The 27,130-nt window shown below is 43.8% G+C and overlaps 1 protein-coding gene and 1 pseudogene across 1 annotated transcript in view; both read right to left on the bottom strand.

Annotated features, from left to right (window-relative positions):
• LOC148506148 (uncharacterized) overlaps positions 1 to 26,675 on the bottom strand; it is an 83,981-nt gene extending 57,306 nt beyond the window's left edge. The window contains exons 1-3 of the mRNA XM_088447198.1: positions 26,603 to 26,675; positions 17,271 to 17,322; positions 9,047 to 9,113 (exon numbers count right to left, since the gene is read on the bottom strand). Of these exons, the coding sequence (XP_088303324.1) occupies positions 9,047 to 9,113; positions 17,271 to 17,322; positions 26,603 to 26,675 (192 nt within the window). The remainder of the gene's footprint in view (positions 1 to 9,046; positions 9,114 to 17,270; positions 17,323 to 26,602) is intronic.
• LOC148506149 (U2 spliceosomal RNA) lies at positions 14,329 to 14,495 on the bottom strand (annotated as a pseudogene).
• Positions 26,676 to 27,130: the final 455 nt, after the last annotated feature.

The following is a 27,130-nucleotide window of genomic DNA, read 5'->3' as shown; positions in this document are numbered from 1 at the left end:
CGCTTCTGGAAAACAAATACTATGTGCGGTTCCATTTTGCTGCAAATGGGTTACATTTGTCCCCCTCAGCAGCACTTCAAAGGGGAACATTTGTCCCGCTCAACAGCTAACCCGGGCTCCTCCAACAAGCCTTTAGATATCACACTCTAGTGCCCTGGCACAGACACTTGCAGATATGAAATAATTAATACCACTTATGGATCTTATAAAATGTGTAAGTCAGTAATCTTGATGTTTAACCACTTGCCTGGGATGGTCGTATCAGATACGACCAGTCAGAATTGCCCACTGGGCAGCTGCGGGAAGCTAATCTTCCCACAGCTGCCTATGTAAGAGGGATCTTCTGGTCCCTCTACACCCTCAGCTCCCCCTCCTTAGTGTCCCGATCACTGCTGGCCACAGTGATCAGGCACCCAACGGGACCCCTCCCGGCCTGGCTGCAAGCTGTGTTTTCAATAGAAGTAGCAGCTACTGCTAGCTGCTTCTGTGACCCGATCATTGTGGCCAGCAGTGATCGGGCAGCCTGGTTGTCCTCCCTCCCGGCGCAGCACTGTCCCCGACCCGCACAGCCGGTGGCATACTCACCCCCTTCTCCCCCGGCGCAAATCATGCAAATCGGCGGCTGCTGAACTCCTCCCCCTCAACCACACCTCCCCCGGCGCTTCTAGAGGCAGTAGCCGTGGCTGCTGCTGTTCCTGTTCAGGGCATCCAGCGGTGCGATCACCCTGTTCTCCACCGGGTTGGCTGCCAGGCACTGTGCAGCAGCCGTGACCGGCTACTGCTGCACTGTCCCGCGATCTCTCCTCTCCCGGCGCGGCTACCATCACTACTCTCTCCCCAGTCCCTCCTTCCGACCTTAGCTCTGCCTCTGTACCCCCCGTGACCCGATTACTATATAGGTATATATATATATATATATATATATATATATATATATATATATATTAGGGGTGTGCACCGGCCACTTTTCGTGTTTTGTGTTTTGGTTTTGGATCTGGATCTTTCTTCGTGTTTTGGATCTGGATTGGTTTTGCCAAAACCACCCTTCCGTGTTTTGGGTTCTGGGTTTTGTGTTTTGGATCTGTATTTTTTTTAAAAAAAGCATAAAAACAGCTTAAATCACAGAATTTGTGGGTTTTTCTGCTCCTATGCAATTATTAACCTCAATAACCTTCATTTCCACTCATTTCCAGTCTATTCTGAACACCTCACACCTCACAATATTGTTTTTATGGCCAAAAGATTGCACCGAGGTAGCTGGATGACAATGCTAAGCGACACGAGTGGGTGGCACAAACACGTGGCCCATCTAGGAGTGACACTGCAGTGGCAGACAGGATGGCAGTTTGAATAACTAGGCCCCAAACAGTACATACTGCAAAGAAAAAAAAGAGGTGCAAGATGGAATTGTCCTTGGGCCCTCCCACCCACCCTTATTTTGTATAAATAGGACATGCACACTTTAACAAACCAATCATTTCAGCGCCAGGGTCTGCCACATGACTGTGGCTGAAATGATTGGTTCGTTTAGGCCCCCACAAAACAAGCTGGCAATTAATGTGTCCCTGCACAAACTGGCTCTACAGAGGCAAGATGTCGTCCTCATCCTCCTCATCCACCGATTCCTTGGATAAAACAGGAAAAAGGGATTTAGGTGTCCCTGGACTGCTTACGGTCTTAGCCAAAGTTTCTGAACTTGACAGTAACTTTTTTGTTCCTAGGTGGTTAACGTCCCTACCCCTACTTAATTCACCTTTACATATGGTACATATGGCAAGACAGTTGTTGTCCGGATTTGGATAGAAATATTGCCAGGCCAAAGAGGTGGAATGTTTGGTCTTCTGCCCAGGCATGACCGTGATGGGCTTTTTCATCCCACGGACAACAACTGTCTCCCCCGGAGCCTGATTTAAACAAACCACATCACCATCAGAATCCTCCTCGCCAACCTCCTCCTCAGTGCCAGCTACACCAGTATCCTCATCCTGTTGTACTTCAACAGTGACATCTTCAATTTGCATATCAGCAAGTGGACTGTGGGTGCTCCTTTCAGCACTTGCAGGGGGCGTGCAAATGGTGGAAAGAGCCACCTCTTCCCGTCCAGTGCTGGGAAGGTCAGGCATCGCAACCGCCACCACACTTGGACTCTCCTTGGGGATTTGTGATATCTTCTTAGAACGCATAGTTCTTCGCTGTGCTTTTGCCAGCTTAACTCATTTGATTTTTTTAGCGGGAGGAGGGCTTCCATCGTCATGTGAAGCTGAACCACTAGTCATGAACATAGGGAAAGACCTTAGCCGTTCCTTGCCACTCCGTGTCGTAAATGGCATATTGGCAAGTTTACATTTCTCTTCAGATGATTTAAATGTTTTTTTCAAGGTAATTTTCCTGAACTTTGTCATTTGGTATTGTATGTGCCCTCTACTATGACATTGGGCATCGGCCTTGGCAGACGACGTTGATGGCATGTTATCGTCTATGTCATGACAAGTGGCAGCAGCTTCAGCACTAGGAGGAAGTGGTTCTTGATCTTTCCCTATTTTATTTTTATCGGAGAAAGTTTGGTCCTCCATTTATGTTATATTGATATATACGTGCGGCTAAGGCGCACACAAACACAGAAAATAATTTTTTATTTTTGTTGGAGACTAGTGCACTTTGTGGGTTACACCACCCTTAACAAATGAGCCAGCCGGCCCTTTACTTATGGGACACAGGCGCACGCATGGCGCTGCTCCTTCGTTGATGAACGTGCAGCCACAGTGCACACAATTCACAAACACAGAAAAAAAAATTTCATTTTGTTTGGAGTGCCCTTTGGGGGTTACAGCACCCTTTAGCGGTCAATCCAGCTGGCCCTTTATTTATGGGACACAGGCGCACGCTTGGCACTACTTTGTTGATGCACGTGTGGCTACTGCGCACACAATTCACAAACACAAAGAAATATATATTTTTATTTTGTTTGGAGTGCCCTTTGGGGGTTACAGCACCCTTTAACGGACAAGCCAGCCGGCCTTTTACTTATGGGACACAGGCGCACGCTTGGTGCTGCTCCTTCATTGATGCACGTGCAGCCACAGTGCACACAATTCACAAACACAGACATTTTTATTTTATTTTGTTTGGAGTGCCCTTTGGGGGTTACAGCACCCTTTAGCGGTCAATCCTGCCGGCCCTTTATTTATGGGATACAGGCGCACGCTTGGCACTACTTTGTTGATGCACGTGCGGCTACTGCGCACACAATTCACAAACACAAAAAAAAATATTTTTTTATTTTGTTTGGAGTGCCCTTTGGGGGTTACAGCACCCTTTAGCGGTCAATCCAGCCGGCCCTTTATTTATGGGACACAGGCGCACACTACTTTGTTGATGCACGTGCGGCTACTGCGCACACAATTCACAAACACAGAAAATATTTTTTTATTTTGTTTGGAGTGTACTTTGGGGATTACAGCACCCTTTAATGGTCAAGCCAGCCGGCCCTTTACTTATGACACAGGCGCACGCTTGGCACTACTTTGTTGATGCACGTGCGGCTACTGCGCACACAATTCACAAACACAGAAAATATGTTTTTATTTGGTTTGGAGTGTACTTTGGGGGTTACAGCACCCTTTAACGGTCCACCCAGCTGGCCCTTTACTTATGACACAGGCGCACGCTTGGCACTACTTTGTTGATGCACGTGCGGCTACTGCGCACACAATTCACAAACACAGAAAATATGTTTTTATTTGTTTTGGAGTGTACTTTGGGGGTTACAGCACCCTTTAACGGATAAGCTAGCCGGCCTTTTACTTATGGGACACAGGCGCACGCTTGGCGCTGCTCATTCGTTAATGCACATGCAGCCACAGTGCACACAATTCACAAACACAGACATTTTTTTTTTATTTTGTTTGGAGTGCCCTTTGGGGGTTACAGCACCCTTTAGCGGTCAATCCAGCCGGTCCTTTATTTATGGGATAGTGTACTTTGGGGGCTACAGCACCCTTTAACGGAAAAGCCAGCCGGCCTTTTACTTATGGGACACAGGCGCACGCTTGGCGCTGCTCCTTCGTTAATGCACATGCAGCCACAGTGCACACAATTCACAAACACAGACATTTTTTTTTAATTTTGTTTGGAGTGCTCTTTGGGGGTTACAGCACCCTTCAGCGGTCAATCCAGCCGGCCCTTTATTTATGGGATACAGGCGCACGCTTGGCACTACTTTGTTGATGCACGTGCGGCTACTGCGCACACAATTCACAAACAGAAAAAAAAATATTTTTTTATTTTGTTTGGAGTGCCCTTTGGGGGTTACAGCACCCTTTAGCGGTCAATCCAGCCGGCCCTTTATTTATGGGACACAGGCGCACGCTTGGCACTACTTTGTTGATGCACGTACGGCTACTGCGCACACAATTCACAAACACAGAAAATATGTTTTTATTTGTTTTGGAGTGTACTTTGGGGGTTACAGCACCCTCTAACGGTCAAGTCAGCCGGCCCTTTACTTATGATACAGGCGCACGCTTGGCACTACTTTGTTGATGCACGTGCGGCTACTGTGCACACAATTCACAAACACAGAAAATATTTTTTTATTTGGTTTGGAGTGTACTTTGAGGGTTACAGCACCCTTTAATGGTCAAGCCAGCCGGCCCTTTACTTATGACACAGGCGCACGCTTGGCACTACTTTGTTGATGCACGTGCGACTACTGCGCACACAATTCACAAACACAGAAAATATTTTTTTATTTCGTTTGGAGTGTACTTTGGGGGTTACAGCACCCTTTAATGGTCAAGCCAGCCGGCCCTTTACATATGAGACACAGGAGCACGCTTGGCACTACTTTGTTGATGCACGTGCGGCTACTGCGCACACAATTCACAAACACAGAAAATATATATTTTTTTTGTTTGGAGTGTACTTTGGGGATTACAGCACCCTTTAACAGACAAGCCAGCCAGCCCTTTACTAATGGGACACAGGCGCACGCTTGGCGCTGCTCCTTTGTTGATGCACGTGCAGCCACAGTGCACACAATTCACAAACACAGAATTTTTTTTTTTTTAGCATTTGGGGGGAGCACCCCTGATGGACAGAGCACCCCCTGGACAACACTACAGCACCCCTTTAGGACTGGGACACTGCACAGGACTTTGGAGTGGACACAGCCCCTATGGACAACTGACTGCACAACACAGTCCAGCCAGCCCCTATGGACTTTGAAGTAGTGGACACAGCCCCTATGGACAACAGCAGCACAGCACAACACAGCCAGCCCCTATGGACTTTGAAGTAGTGGACACAGCCCCTATGGACAACAGCAGCACAGCACAGCACAGCACAGCACAGCACAACACTACTCTGCACTACACTACACTACAAAGCCCAGCCAGCCCTAACTCCCACCCTCCCTCTTCACTGTCCACAGCCGAGTGAGAAAATGGCGCCGACGCGGGTACCTTATGTAGGATCCAAAACCCGCGAGACCCGGAAGGCGGGATGATGACGTTTTGCCTCGATTTCAGATCCGAGTCAGGCGGGAAAAGTCGAGCCTGACTCGGATCGGCCTCGGATCGGGGGGGGCTCGGGGGGGGTTCGGATTTCAGAAATCCGAACCCGCTCACCCTTAATATATATATAGATCTATTTATGTCTATCTATATCTATATATCTAATATATCTATGTGTATGTGTACAAGTCTAATCTCCTATAGCCAAAATGCTCAGGACCGGGAGCTTTTCAGATATGGTTTTTTTCAGTATTTAGAATACCTGGGGGTCCGTGGGCATAGACGAGGGTCTGGCGTCGGAACGTGGGGGTCCGGCTTGCATTGCAGGTGTTCAATTGCGGCCATGGCAGGGTGCGGGGGCCAGCATCGGGGTGCGGATGGGTCCAGTGGCGTCCACAGGGGGCTTCGGTGCTGTGGAAGAGAAGTAGCTGGTGAGACAATGGCTGCAAAGCCACTCCCACACCGGCAGTCATTGGACAGTGACACAGTGACGTCATGACGTCACGGCACACCTAAAATATTTCGGTTTTATTTATTTGATGTTATAGGTAATTTTATTTCTATTATGGCGGTCTGTACGATTAAGACTTGATACGGGGCCTCCGCTTAGGGATGGTATACTGTACAGTATACTAGGGATGGCCACCGACCATCGATGGTTTGCAAACCGGTGTGATGGAAACATGGGTGGCTGTGACCTCAAACAATCGATGGTTTCTATTGATGGTTGAACCCATCGGCCATCGATGGTACAGCTATCAATGGCCATCATTACAGTATACCATAAAAACTGCTATTTTTTTTTAGAAAATCATGTTGGATAAGTTTTAAAAAGATGGTCTTGACCTAATTCAGTCATAAAAAAAAGACTATTTCTGAGCGGTTTTTGGAAAAAAAGTTTGTCAGTTAAGTGGTTAATAGTACATCTCCTCCCTCAAAGTGAAGTCTTGTTTTTGCACATGGCATTAAAGCAAATAGACTACATTCAATGTAATACGCCTGATCTAGATCCACATTTAATAAACTCCTCCTATCTTAAGCAGCAAGATTTTTCTGCCTCCAGAATTGCGTTTATCTTGGAACCTTTGTCAAGATAAACACAATATATATCTCAATAGAAAGGTGCAGCAGTGCAAAAATAACGCAGTGTCACAAATGTCACAAAAAGGTATTTGTTCGATAATAATGAATCTTTTTTTTAGCTAATATTCCCATTTATCTCTGCCAAAAAATGTAATATAACACTACTGATGGCTTTTTTTACTTCACCCAGTGGCAAACGCAGGATTTCTAGAGGGGGGGTTTCCAAATGCTTGATTTTAGAGCGAGTGTGGCCAGTCCACGAAGAGGGCATAATTAGCACTTATCCAGCTTTAATATGTTATACCCCTTTTAGACCGGAGCTAAAACCCGGGTTTTTGAAGGGTTAACTCGGGCAGCTCCGGTGTAAAAGGGGAGAGGGTTGGATCGCTGGGTCGAGTGACCCGGCAATCCAACCCAGGTAACTAGCAGGGTTTGACATGGGCATAGCCCGTGAAACCCTGCTGTGAGAACAGCTCACTCCGGGTCACGATGACCTGGAGTGCGCTGCTAGCCGGCCGATTGGTCCGGCTTCAGTGGCGCTTGGGGATGACGTCATCTCCAAGCGACCACTTTCACTCCGGAAAAGCCGGGTCAATGCAGACCCTACTCCGGTGTGAGCGGCGCTGACTCGGAAATATCCCGAGACGGCACCGGCAAAATTCCGGGTCTAATCCGTATAGGAACTTGGGCCCTCATTCAGAGCCACTCGCTAGCGGCAGTACGCTCATTCCGAGCGATGTTCGCACATCTGCGCATGCGTACGGATCGTTATACGCATGCGCGAACCAGTCAGTGCGGCCGAAATTCATGTGCTCGCAATATAGCGAATGCCTGCTATTTTGAGTGACAGAATGAGGCGTATGTGGGTGGTAACAGGGGAAGGTGCTTGAAAATGGGGAGTGGAGATCAGAACGCAGGCGTGCTTAAAGGTCAAAACGGGCGTTTTATGGGTATGCATAATTAATACAGCAGCGTCATTGACCACGTCACTGGGTTATTTTATAGCCAGAACTGCTCGCAAGATTGTGGTAGCAAAAACCAACCACAAGAATAGCGAGCAGTTCATACGCTGGTCGATGTACTCGATTAATCTAATAAATAGCGGACATGACGTATGGTGCGAGCGGCCAGGGGGCATTTTTAACAAATAAACGAGCGTATGTTTTGTTCGCTCGTTCAGACTTAGAGGTGTGAACAGACTGCAATTTGCGAACGGATCATTTGAATAGCCACCCCTTGTTTTTGAACGAACGACCGCAAATAGCGAACGGCTCTGAATCAGGCCCTTTATTCCAACTCCAAACAGACCCGGAATTTAGGTGGAAAAGGTGTATTACATACAAAGTTTATTGTGTTGCATAATTCCAGCATATACAGGAACAGCAATCACAGTAAGCCATTAGATACGGCAGTAGGTCCATCCTGTCTGAGCAGAATGTTTATTTTTCAGATGTGCGCACCATTCCTGAGCATTGGAGCAAGTCTGGGAGTCTGGAGGAGCAGCAGAAGAACTTAGCACTGCCCTGGACATATATGTACATATCGGTCTCTTTATGTACTGGATAGTGTATTATTATACAGTATTAATTATTAACCCTATTGATGGTCTATAGCAGTGCATTCCAAACAGTGCATGTTTTCCACATCTCCTAGTTGGTGCACAGGTATATTTATTACTGGCTGACACATTTTAAAAGATCCACAGGTGGTGCTAATTATTTCATTTGTGATACTGAGAAGAACATGCAGCACTAGTAACATTCTATTATATTACTATTTCTATTGTGGTCATGGTGTGTGCTGGGGAGGGGGGTTTCCAGTCAGATGGGTGCCTATGTCACCCCATATATTAAGGTGGTTATACACAGCGGAGGCTCCTTAGCTGTCTGGCCAGTGGGTCTGTAATTGATCAAACTGGACTGCTTCTAGGGACTGCATCAGCTGGTGCTCCTAGAAGCTGGTTTCGGGTGACATTACAGCAGAGCAGTGGCTTCCCATTGGAAGCGCCCTCTTTAGCCCTAAGGGACTGCCTGTCTGGCTGTGACTATCAGGGAGCACTTCCAATGGAAAGTTACTGCTAGGCAGTCTCTGCGGGTGGCGGCATTTAATGGGGGAGCCCTGCAGCCCCTAGGTAAAATTCACCATGTATACATTATGGTGGGGGTATGCATACGGTGATGGCAATTCCAAAGTTGGACAACCCCTTTAAACAGTAATCCCTAATAACATCATTAACAACCTTTTAACATTTTTACATGAGTTTATTTATATACTTGTGCAATGTGTGTATTGTATATAGCCCACCGAAACAAACAGTTTAATGTAATTATATTTTAGAATATTTTTCAATATGGGATCAATTGCTGTTGTGTAACAATAATAAAAGCAGAGCCATCAATGTGTGTAGAAACTATAGTATTATACAGCTAGTGCATATTGGTTTTTTTTACCTCTGGGTAGATATCTGTTCCCCATACGGAGAGATTCTTAGTCATACATCCAGCTGGACAATAAACTCTGCAACACATTAATAGAAATGCAAACTTTTACATAATAGTCTAACCACACCTTCCCTCAAATAGGAGAACAAATAGGAATTGAATGCCTGGAACTGACACCCGCCAGCACTGCAACAGTCTCTCCGGCCCAGGACAGCCGTGAAAGTATATAGCGCTCATTGCAAATGTATCGAAACAACCCAATGGGGTTGGATTTTTTTTAAATCGGTAAATATCGGTATTGCATACATATCTGAATCAGGCACTTAGTGCCTGATGAATACCAATTTCATGATTACATAGTCATTGTATGTTCTAGTCTTAATGCTATACTTTGTTGCTGTACTGTATATCATAGTTGACTACATAATAGATCACAAACAGCACACAAGTACAGTATGTCATTTAAAATTTGAAAGGATTGTTTGTTCAACATAAAATGATTGGCCCGCCTGTGTCTAATCTCATCCAGTTTTAAATAGCCTGATTTTTCCCCAACCGCAGCTGCCTTTATCCTGACACACTAAATCATGTATAAACAAATGCCATAGCAGGAAGCCTCTGTACTCTGGGTTGGCACGTGACATCATGACGTAATATAAGTAGTGCCAGGGAGGCACTGGGAGCAGGATGATGAGTGCTAACTACGGAAAGCCTCACCAAGCACCATGTTTTGGGAGCTTGGTCTTGGTCATATATCACAGCACATCCAAGAGCATAAAACATATTTTGTTTATAAAGTGCTAAAAAGTTTAGTGTTATATAATGTTATTACAACACATGAACTATAAAATGCAATCAGCAGAGTAACAAGTATTAAGTGCATATCCATATCCAATCAGCAGAGTAACATATAGAGGCTTGATAATAAATAAGGAAAACTGCGCTGCCGTGTCCTACTGGAGTAACAAAATCAAGTTTTTCAGCCCTTAAAAGAATATTTATTCATATGCAATAAAAACAGGATTTTAGTACCTACCAATAAATCCCTTTCTACGATTCCATAGGGGACACTGGAGGCTAAAGACAGTGGGGTATAGATGGTGCTAAGTGAGCCTGGGCACTTTAAATTTCAAGAAGTGTGACTAGCTCCTCCCCCTCTCTACTCCCCTCCAAGCCTCAGTCTAAGAAAACTGTACCCAAGGGGAGCTGAGAAAATGCAAACGGAAGAGGAGGCAAAGCAATCACACAGAACATAAGAAAAGGTTGAAAAACAGTAACACAACCGGAGACATAAAATTGTTCTCTAATAGTCATAATATAAAATGATCCCAACCCTGGGCGGAAGGAACAGCGCAGGGTGGGTGTCCAGTGTTCCCTATGGAATCGGAGAAAGGGATTTATCGGTAAGTACCAAAATCCTGTTTTCTCTTTCTTCCACTAGTGGGACACTGGAGGCTAAAGACAGTGGGGATGTCCCAGAGCTCCCATAAGAGCTGAGAACCCTGCCAAACAGACAGGCCATACTGCACTGTAGAGGCCTCAAACATGTCAAATCTATAAAAAATAAGAAAGGTATGCTGGCCAGACCAAGTAGCCACTCCGCAAAGAAATGTCATGGAAACCCCACAAGGAACCAACTGAGCGAGAGGAATGCTCTGTAATAAAAAGGCGGAGGTTCCCTAGGTGATGCCATATCGGCCTGTCTGAAAGTCAGACAACTCCAGCAGCCAAGTAAATGTCTTGGGGCTGGCTAGCCAGGATGAACAGCATCATACAAAACAAATAGAGTGTCTGTGTGCAGTCCTGTCCACAGAAATACGAAAAACCCTAACAGTTAAGGGTCTAGAATGAAGTAGAATCTTGTGGAAGAACCTTTTGAAAAAAGTCCATTGTTATATGGAATTCCACTCTATCCTCGTGAAAAACCAAATCAGGAGGACGACAGAATAGAGCTCCAAATATTCCAACATCCTCCAGGCTGAGACCGGGGCGAGAAGTGTTACTTTCCACTAAGGTATTTTAAATCCACTGACTCCAGAGGTTCGAACAGAGGAGACTGTAAGAAGGAAAGTACAAGATCCAAATCCCATGGAGCAATAGGAGGAACAAAGGGTGAATGAAACCGAATTACACCGTGAAGAAAATGCTGTACCTCCGAGCTTCTTCTGTAAGAAAAACCCTCAGAGCTGAAATCTGAACTTTCAGAGAACCCATGTTGAAAAAATAGCTTGCATAAAAAGCATAAATCTGGCTAGATTGAAATCTATCTATTGTGGAACCTACTGCAATACAATACTCTCTATATTGCAATTTATTTTATTTCAACTTTTCGCACTCTCTCATCAGCCGACCAGCCCCGCCTGTCCTGCAATGTCCATGATATCAGGATAGCCAGGGTTTGAGCACACTGACAGCAGAAGTGCCTATATCCCTTCCTTCCCACCTTCCTTCCCACCAGCTGCCAACCCCACTCTCTCATCCCATGTCCTCTGTTTTACACAAGACTCGTGAAAGCAGAAGTGGGGAAGTCAGGATCTGGGCACCTTTTCTCTACTAATGTGGGATTTATAACATGCAAAACTCATTTATTTCCCCAAGTCATCGCTATATCTAACCCCTTATGTCCCATAGGTGACAACTGTGCTGCTACTATTCTATCCTAATCAGCAGGACTGATATAATTTATTTTCCTGATTTTGTGTATGTATAACCTGGAATGTTAATACATGTTACTCCACTATATAACTCACCCTACAGGTATTAGGATATGATGTGGTGACTCATATATACCACATTATAAGAGGGTGCAGATATTTCGAATATCTATTCTGAACTCACCTGCATATTATCTTGGTGAAAACTTTATTGTTACTACCTCATCCCCATAAGTGGGTCTTATTTATCTCAATATTCTTATCTTGCTGTGGTTGTTCATGTTTTGGGACATATATGCATGTCATTATACTACATAACTTTTTCCAACAGGCATTAGGATATGATGTGTTCATCTATACACATTACATTGTAAGGGGGTGCATTGAGGGTTCCTCCGTGTAGGAGGGAATTTGAAATAAGTACTTGTTAATCACGTTCATCAATTAATGTTCAAAATAATTTTTCTGATCCATACCAATTCATGGTCATATTTACTTTATGAACAGATTGATTTTTATTTAATAATATTCGCCACCATCCAGAATTTTCAAATCTCAATTCTATGAGTACAAATCTCTCACAAGTTTTTTCTCATAGCAAATATCTGCCAATTATTACAGATAACGCATGTATGTTGTATGTCAATACTATATGTTTTATGTCAACCCTATATTTTAGAAATAGAAATATTAAAAGTTAAATTTTAATTTATTAAATTATTATTTTTCTACTTTATTCTGAGTGCCTCCAACAAAGAGTCTTCTTTTTCTTCTTTCTCCAAATGGATTGAAATCTGAAGGGAGAAGCCCTGTACATTCACACCGGAAACATAAATTCTCCAAAAACGGTGGTAATGTTTAGAAGTAACTTCTTTTTGGGTTCCAAGCATAGTAGGGATTACCATGGATGGGATCCCTTTACCTCCTAAAATGGCCCTTTCAACATCAAATGAAGCCGCGTTAAGTCTGGATAGACGAAAGGACCCTTAATCAGGAGTCGAAGTTCAGAATACCAAGCTCTGCGAGGCCAATCCAGACCCATCAATAGAACTCTGGCGGTCTCCCTTATGATGCGATATAGAATCTGAGGGAGAAGAGGAAACAGAGGAAACAGGTAGACAAAATTTGAACTGAAACTACTTTAACAGTGCATACCCTGCCACAACCTACGGGTCTCTCATCCGAGAGCAGTAGAGAAGCAGTTGATGATTTCATCTAGACGTCATGAGGTCGACCTGAGAAAGACCCCACCGTTGGACCAGCTGTTGAAAAACCTGTGGATGTAGCCCCTTGATGCATCCTGCCAGCTGAGGTAGTCTGCCTACAAATTGCCCAGGTGTGAATCCGATTTACTGCCTACATAGCCGCCCAACTTCTGTTGCCGCCGATCATGTACACCATTGTGATGCCAAGCCCTCTTGGATACTTAATTATAGCCCCCCCCATTCTCTCAGAATCACTTCTGTGGTAAGAAGAGTCCAATCCCACACTCCAAATCTGTTCCCTCCAGAAGGTGTATTAAGTTCAACCTCCAGAGAAGAGATATCCGAGTTCTGGAACTTAACCCTACATGTTTGTGAAGGAAAAGCTGGGATTATGTCCACTGAGAGAGGAAGTGAAGCTGAAACGTCCTGGAGTGAAATCGTCCGTAAAGAAAGACCTCGAATGCCGTTACCATCTTCCTATGGAGGCAAATGGAAACATGCACCGAAACCAGACGACATCGAAAAACCGTCGTCACCATTTCCTGAATAGAAGTTGCTTTGTTTGAGAAAGGAACAAGGAGTCCCTGAGCATACCCAGAAATAGTAGCATCTGCTGAATGTAGATGAGACCTGGGAAAAAAAATTCAGAATTCAGCCCTGACGAATGAGACTGCTGAAAGACACTCCATAATAGGACCCTGGAATGGGCCTTCAGCAGAAGATCATCAAGATGAGGGATGATAGTGATCCCCTATATCTGACGGAGAGTCCTCATCACAGCCATTATCTTTGTGAATACCCTGGGGGCTGAATAATAAAGCGAAAGGTAAGGTCTGACTCTGGAACTAAGAGTTCCGAAATACTAAACTCAGAAATGCTAGGAGGGGGCGACTAGATAGGGATTTTTGATATCCAGAGATATAGTGCCTATTCCCGCACTCCCAGAGGGAAGGGACTCTATACTTAGGAAGAGATTGAGATACGTCAAGTTTGGAGTAGGGCTGACCGAGCCGACCAGCTTCGGAGTCACGAAGAGGCTAGAGTAAAATTCTATTTCCCCCCGGTCTGGGGCCCTGATCCACTACTCCCATGAAAGAACTAGTGTATAGTCTTAACAACTATACTCTAGTTGAGCAAACCTGTGGTAAAAAAGCCAAGGTAGAGGAGAAGACTAAAAAGTCAAGCTTGTATCACAAGTGATGAGAACCCGGACCCAAACGTCCGAGCCAGATTCCATCCCAACTACTCTGAAGTTCAGGAGACGCGCTCCCTCTCTGGGCACCCCCAGGTGGGAGGAACAGCCAGCAAGCACTAGGCATAGTAGAGCTGTTGTTGTGACTCTGCCCCGACCTCCGGAATCATGTCCCGTGAACAACCCGAAGCACTAAAGGACCTAGGCAAGGGTCCAGAGAAAGATCCAGTAGGTTGAGAAAAAACATTTATCTAGATCCACTGCAAATAATATACTTATCCGCTAATGAAAGTAGCAGATTACAATGACAGGCCACAGTTAATATATGGACTCCAGATAGGGGCGTATCAGATATTAAACTGAATAGATGCTACACTTGATCTTAACCAAAAAGGCCGAGAAGCGATCACCTGCAGCAGCATAAATGGACTTGAAAGTATACTTCCAACTCCCACCTTATCTCTTTAAAAGACATGGTCTCAGGAACTGGTAAAGTTGACAATCACGAAACCGATGGACCTACTATAGAGGAATATATTTCTTTAAAAAGAAATACGGTGGAGCAGGACTAGTGTCCTCCTCCCGTAACTGCAATACCTAGCGTATTGCAGAAAATAAAGCCTCTATCGTATCTGACACAGTTTAGTGGTTCGGGAAAGAGCCATAGGTTTAAGCCAAGGTCATGTTTCTAGAGTCCCTGATCCAGAAGGCCCTAGCCATCTCTGAAGATTATTGTTCAGGATGCATAAACCTACAACACCTGGTATTCCCAGGGTGTATACAGGGTGGTGTTGTCATAGTTATATTACAGGGAGAACACAAACTCCACACAGCCACAATTGCAGTGGTAACCTAACTCCCAGCGCTGCGATGGAGCAATGCATTATAGAATAGGGAGTTAGAAGATAGTCTGTAATCTATCCTGCACATATATGTAGGTAAATAATTGTAGATACGTGAAACATACAGAGCCTCCACACACAACAGTAAAGTGTAGTGAAAAAGGTCAAAATAAGAAACTGGGATATAGAGAGGCAGAAGAGAGCCACACTTGCCTAATAGCGCTCCTAGCAGTGCCAGAAAATGCTAGGCATAAAAGGAAGTATTCACCTATACTTAAATGCTCTCCTACCTTGCCTAAACCCCGCTGTGTACTTACAGACCAGGATTAGGCTACCAGTTCTGTGCAGCAATCATTAGTGGATACATTCAGCAAACAGGGCTTGTAATGGCCACCAGCACTTCCAGAGAAGCGCTGGGGCCGCTGGAAGGGAAAGCAGGACTCAGGAGCTAAGCTCCACCCCCATAGCTAAACTCAGCCTCCAGCAGGACTCCGGAGCTAAGCTCCACCCCAAGAGCTAAGCTCCGCCTCCTGTAGGACTCCGGAGCTAAGTTCCGCCCCCGATATTTTATTGATGAGCGTGCTAATTATGCACATGTGTGCTTCTGTCACAGCGTTTGTCACTGGCTAGGCTGGCTGCAGAGTGTAGTGTGACAGACTTATACAGCAGCCTGTCTTGCTGCTCCATTATTCAGATCAGCCTTGCTGCTAATTACACAGTACATGTGCGCTTCTGTCACTGGCTAGGCTGGCTTGCACTTGACAGCCTCCATTTTACACTGCCTTGTGATATAATAACCTGGCTACCCCGCTACTCAGGGAGCCAGGGTCTACTCACCGAGCTGCACATGCTGCTGGCGGCGGTAGTGACTGACGGGGGCCGCTATGCACGCAGCAGCATGTGGAACCCCCTGTAATGGAGACTGCGGTCTCAGCAGTCGGGGACCCCAGGCAAAGTGTATGCACTTGCGAGTGGGTCCCCCCGGCAGCTCCATCGTTGCAGACAGGCAGTGCAGCTACTGCCTGTCTGTCCTCTTATTTCAGCGCAGCAGCACTCTTTCAATTAAAAAACCCTGAGGAGAAGTGTAGCTACACACCCAGCTCCACTCGGGCACAAACTTAGACTGAGACTTGGAGGGGGGTATAGAGGGGGAGGAGCTAGTCACACTTCTTGAAATATAAAGTGCCTATACCCCACTGTCTTTAGCCTCCAGTGTCCCCTAGTGGATGAAGCAGAAAGACAGACATAATATAGACATGAACAATAAAATATGTTTTAGATTCTAAGTGATTGTTCTCTTACTGAATGGAACTTTGTATAGCTACATTCAACAACCAAAACAAAGTACTTGATTTATTATTTTGTTGCTGAAAAGTAACCATGTTTGATGCTGTTTTGTATGACTATTGCAGTTTTTCACTAAAATTTTTTATTGTTCATGTTTATATTATGTCTTCTATTGGTTATGAATAAATATTGTTTTAAGGGCTGAAAAACTTGATTTTGTTACCCCTATCAGGGGCAAATGCAGGATTTCTAAGGCGGGGTTTCCATACATCATATATATATACACAAGCATGCATACATACACACAGCATGCATACATACACACAGCATGCACACATAAGCATACTTACCCACAGCATACATACGCACACCTAAACATACTCACAGCATACATACATACATTACACATACATACAGAAATAAACACAAACATGATTACACACAGAGTATACACTCACACGTAAGCGAGCATACTTACAAAACCGAGGGCTGAGGAGGGAGGAGGAGCCAGAGTCCAGCGGAGCTGCTTCTGTTACTCTGCTAGCGCAGCAGTTCCCTCCTTGGCCATATCCTCTGTATGCAGCCATGCACCCCTGGCCAGTGATGGCTGCATGCAGAGACTGAGACGAGGCTGTCTCCGTCTCTATGAAACAAATTTAGTCTGTCAGGGGGGTTTCTGGGTATTTAAACCCCCCCCTGCGGGTGCGAATGCCAATAGGACAGTTTTTACTTGTTAATTGTATGTTTTGTGGATGGCCTATTGCCCCTTTACTACTGCTGCAGGTGTGCCCTTAACCCTCTGCTATATCAGGTGCTGGATGTAACCTGTTTATATGGTGGCTTGACAGCATAATTAGCAGCATATATGACACAAATGGAGTACTTATCCAAAAGGTGTCATGGTAATAAATAGCAAATCATCCTCCTGTCACAGACGGTAACAGTGGCTCACCAACGCTACCTAGCTTCATTCTACCAAAATACACTATATATATATATATATATATATATATATATCTATATATGCACACAAGATGATAACTTTATACTCACTCTGTGATATCACTTGTCAGCTGCTTTGATGTTGTAAAACAAGGAACTAAAACTGAAATAATAATTTTGTAATTTGCAAATAAATACATAGAGGGAGTGTTGCAAAGTTGGCAATAAAATGAGTGCACACGTGTATTTCCGATCCGTGTAACCCATCGTATAGGAGTGAATGTGTATGATCTCATAAAGCATAAAGATACACTTATTGAGCATCATGCTTTCATTCATTACAGTAATAATTAGCACTTTTTATGTCTTGCTGGTTAAAAAAAAGTATTATTCTTAAACAAAAAATTATAATAATAACAATATAATAATAATAATAATAATAATAATAATAATAATAACAGCATGCCTGCCCCTACAGTGTTGCTAGCAGTAGTGTTCACAATTTAGGCTGGTACAGGCATATTCAGTGGTACAAACAGCATAAGCTGGTCCCGATTCCCTAGGGGAATCTGGAAAACAACAAAATGCTGGTCCCCCACCTAGGAGAAACCAGTTCCATACTAGCAGGTCTAGTGTTCATCCCATGCCTCCAGACGGTGGGGGTGTGGGGTAATAAAAAGTTGAAAAGTAGAAATAAGTGTATGGGCTTTTCTTTTTTGCTGGAAAACTACATATCCCAGCAAGCCCTGCCATGCCTAAAGTGTTTGGGTATGCTGGTGCTTTTATAACTACAAGCATCAGCATACCAATGACTGCTAGAGCATGTTGCCAATTGTAGAACCATGATGTTTGTTCCACCAGTTTTACTGCAACCAGCCTGTGAGTGATAGTTCCATACTTGCCAACTTTCTGGCTGCCCCCTCCGAGATACAACAGAGGGCGTGGTTCGGCACAGGTGGGCAGTCCGGGGGCGTGATGGTGCGATTACATCATCATCTCACTCTACATTCTCACATTTGTGTGTGCTCATTTTTTGGGTATGCTCAGTGTGGAAATATGTAACATACACCTTTGCATCCGACCCACAGCATAAGCAGACCTCTAGCTAAGGCGATGTAACCTTTGTATATTAGTTATATCAATTTGTAGATAACATTATCCATAAATTGGTCAAAGTCTTTCACTGCTTTTGTTGTTAATTTTCCTATTAATTGGATATTCCAGTACATTGTCTCAAGGGTGTAAGTACCATTGGTGCAGCTGGTGTAGCTGCTATGGGACCCACATCTGATGGTGGGCCTGTCTTCCTTTCCTGTCCCATATTTCTATGTCAGTGTGGCCCTTACATATGTTGCTTTGGGACCCACACCTGATGGTGGACCTGTCTTCCTTTCCTGTCCCATATTTCTATGTCAGTGTGGCCCTTACATATGTTGCTTTGGGACCCACACCTGATGGTGGGCCTGTCTTCCTTTCCTGTCCCATATTTCTATGTCAGTGTGGCCCTTACATATGTTGCTTTGGGACCCACACCTGATGGTGGGTCTGTCTTCCTTTCCTGTCCCATATTTCTATGTGAGTGGGACCCTTACTTATGGTACCCACTCTTCCTTGTTTGTCCCATGTATCTATGTGAGTGGGGCCCTTACATATGTTGCTATGGGGCCCACATATGATGGTAGGCCTATCTTCCTTGTCTAGTCCATGTTTCTATGTAAGTGGGGCCCTTACATATGTTGCTATGGGGCCCACATATGATAGTAAGCCTATCTTCCTTGTCTATTCTATGTTTCTATGTGAGTGGCGGCCTTACATATGTTGCTATGGGGCCCACATCTGATGGTAGGCCCATTTTCCTTGTATGTCCCATGTTTTTATGAGATCCAGATGCCATTTTTCCAGACAACTTTGTTGTAATTGGACATGTGGCAGCTGAGTAGGAAAGTGGTCATGAAAAGTATGGAAGTGACATATAGTGAACGTAATGAAAAGCATATAAGGAAGAAAGAAAACCAAACGGACCAGGAAAAACACCTAGGGGTGAATTTACTAGGAATTGTGTGTGATCGAGATTGCCCGATTAGAAACTCTGGTGATTTTAGGCTGCTGAAGCTCTCAAATTTACCAAGAATCGTGATTAACTGAGATCATATTTTCCGAAGGTGTATGTGATCGAGATTTCTCACCCGAGTTCCCTGAGTCTGACTGCAGCCTAAATCTCCCGAACAAGCAGCCTGCACATATTAGTGAAATATGTGGAGGCTGCTTGTGTGTTATTTTAGGTGTTAAATGGTTAATTTTAAAACAACAATTACTTAGGGTCTCCCACCAAAAAGCATAACCAGCCCCGGGCTCCTGAAACAGTCCTGGTTCTCTAAATATGAGGGAAAAAAATCTAGTAGTGTTTTCCCCGTATTTTATGAACCAGCACTGGGCTCCTGAGCCAGTCCTGATTTTAAAAATAGAGGAAAAAAAATATTTTTTAAAACCAGCACCAAACTCAGTTCTAGTCGGGATGTAATGCCACAACCTGGGCACCCTTTCACCGGGTCACCCTGGCCAAAGCATTAGCACCCTAAGCTAGTTGTATTTTTTCCAGGAAAAGTACTTGCGAGTTTGGCCGATGGTCTATTGATTCGTGTTTGCATTCTCACCCGAGATTTCCGGTTTCAAAAGAGAAATCTCTCCCGAGTTTTACTTTAGTAAATTTGTAAGTTGGAAAAAATAGTTAAACTCACCCTAGATTGCAATCTCGACTAAACATGAATCTTAGTAAATTTACCCCCTAGAGTGGTAGCTGTAGAGAGGATAAATGAACTGAAAGCAGAGGAAACGTTTTATGAGAGGGGAGAGAGTTGTCAAATATAAATAGCTATTCTAAGAGTAATTGTACAGTACAGTTGAGTATGGGATCCTAGGAGATCTGTCTTATCCTGGGGGTGTGACAATGTCTCAGAAGTACTGTAAATACTGAAATACTGTTGGTAGAAGATAGTTCAGACATGCCAGGATATTTCCAGCAAAGCACAGGTATATAGAATAACTGCAGGGGGATTACATGAGGCTACTGTACTGTGCACACAGCATAGGGGGGGATGTATCAAACTTTGGATAGAGATAAAGTGGATATAGATCAAGTACCAACCAATCAGTTTCTAACTGTCATTTTACAGTTAAATGCTGATTGATTTATTCATGAATTCAGAACTTCATTAAACCACTGCATGTGCACCATAACATTCTAAGATTCTTTGTACTTTAGATAGAGCTCCCTAGTTCGCATCAAACTTTACAACGGGCTTGACAAACTGCATATATCCAGGTGTTTTGGAATTAGAAGTCTGAGCATGCCTTGACTTGTAGTTCCCCAAATGGTTTAGAGTCACAGGTTGAATCTTCCTTACCTACTCTCCTGAAAGTTGCAGGAGGCTCACGATTTTCTGAGCAGTCCCCCACACCTCCGGAAGAGTAGGTGGATCTTCCGCATCCCGCCCACTTCCTAGTGTCATTTAGCCCTGCCCCCACAGACCCACAAATCCAATCATTTTGCCACAACAGCGGTGGGGCTTAATGAGATGGAGAGCCCGGCCCCACCCCCAGAGCTGTCAGGTGAATGTCCTCTCTGGGCTTCTCCTGGAGAGGAGCTAATTAAAGTAGGCAAGTATGGGTTGAATACTTCTGCTTTAGACACCTATACAACAACCTATGCTTTCTCAAATAACGTTCTACTTAAACTTCTCTCTACAAGGTTTCGTACATCTCCCCCAAAGGGAGCTATTACTAATGTTATGTGGTTTTGCTTTTACAGAATATTAGGTATGTGTTTTTGTTATTATGCAGTATCATGTACGTGTTTTTATTATTACATTCAAATATTTTTTGAAGCAATTACACCAAATGATCTATAACTGTGATTGGTTGGAGGTTATGGCAATGTGTGAGTAATGTATGCTGTATAATAGAGGCTTTTCCAATGGCTGGCAATGCCACTCTGCTGGTTGGCCTCAACACCTTCGTCAGCTAGACCCTCCTCTCCAGGGGTGCCACACATTACCTCATGGGCCCCTGCCATTGCAAGTCCTTTATGCTCTAGTCTGACACTGTGTTTAGCATACAGTATAAACAGATTTTTACATATTACAGAAACAGAATCAGTTGTTATTATGGTCTAATAGTGTGTTGGGGATTCACGTTACCTGCATATCCGAGCTCACAGGGCCATATCTGCGCATCTGTAACAAAATGGATTCTAACAAATTAAAATTGTCATTAATTTCTATAGCAAAAACATTAATGGACCTATAGGTATTCATTCTAGTAATCACCGCAAACTGTATCGCTGATCTTTTCACTGTAATAGTCATCATGGAGCTGATTCTGAGTTGCAGCTGTGTTGTGGGCCAGGCGGAAACCTGATTTGCTACCTTATGCTAATGCCAGAACCCATAGCGCTTATGTGGCGGTTCGCCTCTGCGCACGCTCTGTATACAAATACTTGCAGTTTGCATCTGTGCACAGAGATTAGTCCAACTCAGAACCGGCCCCCATATGAAAGAGCAAAGAAACATTGGGAACATTAAGTGCTGAGTTTATAGTGCAATCAGTCCATTTAATTAATATCTGGTACCTGCCTTTGTTTTGTGCCATCTGCAACAATTTATATTGAAATTAAAATATGGGCCCAGATTATCAACGAGTGATATTCTTGTTATAACTCAGTACTAATCTTAAATACTGCTCCAACTGGGATGCAGTCAGGATGCCGACGGTCGAAATGCCGACCGCCGTCTTCCCGACTGTCAAATCTCGGCAGGGTACTGCTAATGACAGGCATCGAATTCCCGACGCCTGTCATTATACCTACGCCGGGAGCCTGACGCCCGCCATACCAAATGAAAGTAAGCCGGGCGGTGGGCGTGGACAGCCGTGGGGGAAGGGTTAGGTTAGGGGCTCCTGGGTAGGACTTAGGGTTAGGCACCCCCCCGTGAGGGTTAGTGTTAGGCTAAGGGAAGGGAGGGTTAGGGTTAGGCACCCCCGGGGGGAGGTTAGGGTTAGGCACCCCCCCGGGAGACTTAGGTTTAGGCTGCGGGGACGAGGGGGTTAGGTTTAGGCACTTAAGGGGGGCTAGGGTTAGGCACTAGGGGGGGAGGTTAGGGTTAGGCACCCCTAAGGGAGGGTTTGGTTGTGGGGTAGGGTCAGTTATACTTACCTAAATCCCCTGTCGGGATCTTTACTGCTGCCGGTGTCGGGATTTGAGGCCGGCGGTCATTCATACTGATTCCCTCCAACCAATCAGCTCCTAACTGTCTTGTGTTTGAAATATGAAAGTTAGGAGCTGATTGGTTGGAGCACCAGTTAAGATTAGGAACGAGTGATAACAAGAATGTCACTTGTTGATAGCCCATGTTTCTATTACAATATAGGTTGCTGTAGATGGGTCTTAAGTGTGTCACATTAGTTAATGCCATCTATGGACAGGTCTGCTGGAATTGCTCAGCAAGGTGCCTATACATACAGTTTTTTTGGTTAAAGTGTTTGGTGTTCAGTATTTATTTAAAGCTGACAATTCATCAATAACTTTTGACTTGATACATTTTGTCTGTATTACTATAAATACAGTAGCAAGTTATTTAGATGTATCCTGTAAAACAGGGATGGGAGACCTCAGGCCCGGGGGCCATATAAGGCCCTCGGTATCATTTGGTCTGGCCCTCTGAGCTTTTTTCTGCTAAACTCATCTTGCTAGCAGGGTTCCTAGAATTGCACACTGCAGCCAGAATCTATGCAGAAGTGCCCCCTAGAGTGTCCTTAGGACGCTTCAGACGGTCACACCGCTGCCCTTCCAGCTCCCAGAGCATCCTCAGGATGCTCTGGACATTGCTGTAATCACTGGTGATTTTGGCCTCGTTCCTGCGTGACATCACACGGAGGGGGCATGGCCTAACTAATGTTATATATATATATCAAAATGGCCCTTGGCAGAAAAAAGGTTCCCCACCCTTGCTGTAAAATGTATTCCACTTTGTTTATATAAGATTAACATAGTTACTTTGCTAAGGGGAGGATAATTTATAATGGAGAGGGAGGGGTTTCAGTACACAATCCACATCCTTATCTGTCTAAAGACAGCTGCTATAAGCATACCTCCCAACATGACCCTCTCCAGGAGGGACACAATGCTCTGGTCCTTGACTTCCCTAGTATTGATTACAAAGGAAAAAACACCCAAGCGCTAATAAACATAAAAAAACATAAATAAAAAATTAAAAGTATACATATACAAAAAACAATAAAGTACAGCAGCAGAAGAAAGTATGTGCTTGTGAGGGCACAATATATACCTGTAGGACAGGTAGAACACAGAACTATTGTTGATATTCTCTGCGCTAATTTGAATTAAAAAAAGACTTGATGGAAAATAAACCACAATACGTTTTATCAAAGATAAAAGGAAATGTAATATCCTAAAACAACAATATGACCGGTCAAATAATAAATATCACATCTAAGACAATATTAATGTCTGCAAGGGATTTATAAAGAACAGATATATCAATGTTAAACTACAATATATATCAAAACCTAAAGGAGGTGGATCCTAAAAAAAAACTGGTATTACCAGTATAAAAATATATAATGTGTGATACTCGTGGATTAAATTTCATTTCAATTGATGCAATATATTTTTGGAGTCCCGTAGCTGGTTCAGTGGAACTCAAACAGTTCCGTGGAGTTCTGTGGAAAACCGTAATAGCGGTGCTGGCTCTGAGATATGAATCATACGGTGTGCACACAATAAAAATATGTGGACAGCGGGAGACAGAGGGAGGCACTTCTCCAATGTGGAGGTATTAGGCATCAACTATCTGTCAAATGAATGCAGTCCTGTAACTCACGTGTTGTGCCCAGCCTCAACCTTAATCGCAACAGTGTATCAGCTGTGTAGTATGTCTATGTCTCCAAAGCTCCACGGTAGTCGAGTGTGCACAGTCCTGTGGATCTCCTATTACACCCAGCTTCCACCAACAGCAGCGCGTCCAGCCGCGCAAAACAGCATCTTACTCTCCGGGGCTCCACAGCAAACGGTAAGTACTCAACGAGTAAACACAATGGGTCCAATAGTTAGTGCTGATGCATTTCACACCACAGCATGGGGGCTTTTTCAAAGAGTGATCTATTACTCTATAGGACCCTTCCTTATAACAGGGCAGAGATCTTCTCTGCTCTGCCCTTATTATTTGCACCTGTTAGGATACCACCTCCTGATCCACCTCCTCTATAATTAAAAAATATGTAGTCCAACAATATTTGACATGTGCAATAGCAGGTTTCTTCAAAAAACAAATCTCTAAAACAAATTAGAATCTTTAACAATTATACTAAACAATGATATACATGAGCAGATGTGTACATATGTTTACATAAATATATCTATACTATAGAAATTTAAAAGAGTGAATAAATATAAAAAAGGCAAAAAATAAAAATAAATAAAGTGAGTCAATAGTGGGATTTGATCCCAAGACCTATTGTATCCTAGCCTGTACCTCTACCTCTACCTCTGTCCTATCCAGCTTTAAGTGATCTATCACTATAAACTAACATATCAGTGATAAACGAAAATTATCACAAAAAAACCTAAAAAATAAAAATAAAAATACTAATTAGCCAAAGTACATCAATCTAATCATACTAGAAAAATAAATTGATATTATACCAAGACATAAAAAAACAGATAAATAAACTTTAAACATAAGAATACTAATTATCATTCATGGGATCCGATCCCTGAACCTAGTACATTCCAGGCCTGAATCTCTACCACTACGCTATCTGACTAGTAATGTTAAAATGCGTTAAAAGATAAACTATTACATTTAAATGTTGCTGGTTGCTATTATCAGGGCAGTTCATCTATTACATCCTCCATATAGGGTAATCAAACAGTAACCTAAAGTATCACAACTCTATTACTCTAGTGAGCATTCTAAATCTATCTATAAAGATAACAAGAGATGTGAAGAAATATATAATCAAGTTTTATGCAAAGGACTCGAACTCAATATTGTCATTGAGTCCTGTGGGAAACAAGGTTTTAAGTTTAAAGATCCATAGTGCTTCAGCTGCACACAGCCTCTTAAATCTATCCCCTCCCCTTACAGTTTTTTTAACAAGATGTACTCCAACTACAGAAAGACCTTCTGGGTTACAGTTATGCTTATTCAAAAAGTGTTGAGACACACTGTGTTTAGAGTACCCCTTCATAATGTTCAAACTGTGATCTCTAAACCTATTTTTAAGTTGGCGGGTGGTCCTTCCCACGTACTACAAGCCAAAAGGGCATTGCAGTACGTAGATACAATAAATAGTATCACAATTAATAAATTAATGTATAGGGTATTTTACTTTAGTAACATAAGAGACCACTTCCACAGATCTATTTGATATAAATCCACAGGTTAAACATCTTGTTTTTCCACACTTATAGCATCCTAAAGTGTGAGATGGTAACCAAGAATGAACCTTATTAGTTTTAGAATTACTATTCTCCTTTTTCAACATACTAGGAGCTAATATATTTAGACTTCCCTGGCAATTTATGATTGGTGGCAGCTCCAGAGGTGGGGATGCAGTACAGTCCAAAATTCAAATTGGGGAGTCACATCAACTGCCAATGAGTCCCAGCCAGTGATGTTTGGCAGTGTGTGAAATGACAGTTGGTGTGGCTCCTCTATTTGAATTTTGAACTGCGCTGCAGCCCCACTTCTTACAAGGGAAATCCAATACCAGAGCATTGTGTCCCTCCTGGAGTGGGTCATGTTGGGAGGTATGTATAAGTCATGCCATTCATCTGGGGGAGGGTCTGAGAAGATGTCATGGTTGTGGCTTGATTATCATACCTCCCAGCACTTGGGCATTGTGACTTTGTGTGTGCGTTTCGGCAGAGCAGCAGGTGAGAGAGAGATCTCCCAGCCTTTACCTCCCTCCCTGTGGAACACTGTGGGTCGTGGGTGGGATGATGGGACAGTGCCAGGTAGGGATTATGCAAATTGCACCATTATGTGAGTGGGACAAGGCATCTAATGCTGTAAATTCCATCATCACAACTTACCTTACCCACCCACTTTGCAAACCAGTGAGCTGTATTCAGGGAGAAGTAGGTGATATCCCAATAATCTGGTAGTCTCACTGATATTCTGGGAGAGTAGGTAACTATGAGGGAGAAATATCACGCCTTCCAAAGAGAACAAGTGGAGAAGTTGCCATAGCAACCAATCATCTTCTAGCTAATATTCATAAGTGCATTATATAAAATGATATCTAGAAGTTGATTGGTTGGGAATCTTCTTCATCTGTGCTTTAGAAAGTTTGATGCATCTCCCCCTATGCGTGAATAATTACATGCACATATGCTCTAACGAAGCTTCTGCAAACTTTATTACCGCCAAACATGAAATCCAGAGCTTCATTAAACCACTGCATATGCACCGTAATATTCTGAGATTCTTTGTACATTAGGTAGAGCTCACCAATTCACATCACACTTTACACCGGGCTTGGCAAACTGCATCTCTCCAGGTGTTTTAGAACTAGAAGCCTGAGCATGCCCTGACTTGTAGTTTCCCAAGTGGTTTAGAGTCACAGGTTGAATCTTCCTTGCCTACTCATTGCAAGAGGCTCACGATTTTTTGAGCAGTGCCCCGCACCTCTGGAAGAGTAGTTGGATCTTCCGCATCCCGCCCACTTCCAAGTGAAGTGGGCAGAATGGGGAGACAATATGGGGAATTTGCAGGTCAGTACAGAGGGGAGGGGATAAAATTAAGCTAATCATGTCATTTAGCCCTGCTCCCTCATCACAGACCCATGAATTGTGCCATTTTGCCACAACAGGGGTGGGGTTTAATGAGATGGAGAGCCTGGCCCCACCCCCAGAGCTGTCAGATGCATCTCCTCTCTGGGCTTCTCCCGGA

This window comes from Taudactylus pleione, unplaced genomic scaffold (genome assembly GCF_031769625.1).
Source record: "Taudactylus pleione unplaced genomic scaffold, aTauple2 ptg000423l, whole genome shotgun sequence".
Classification (NCBI taxonomy): domain Eukaryota; kingdom Metazoa; phylum Chordata; class Amphibia; order Anura; family Myobatrachidae; genus Taudactylus; species Taudactylus pleione.
This window is presented reverse-complemented; position numbering and strand designations above follow the sequence as displayed.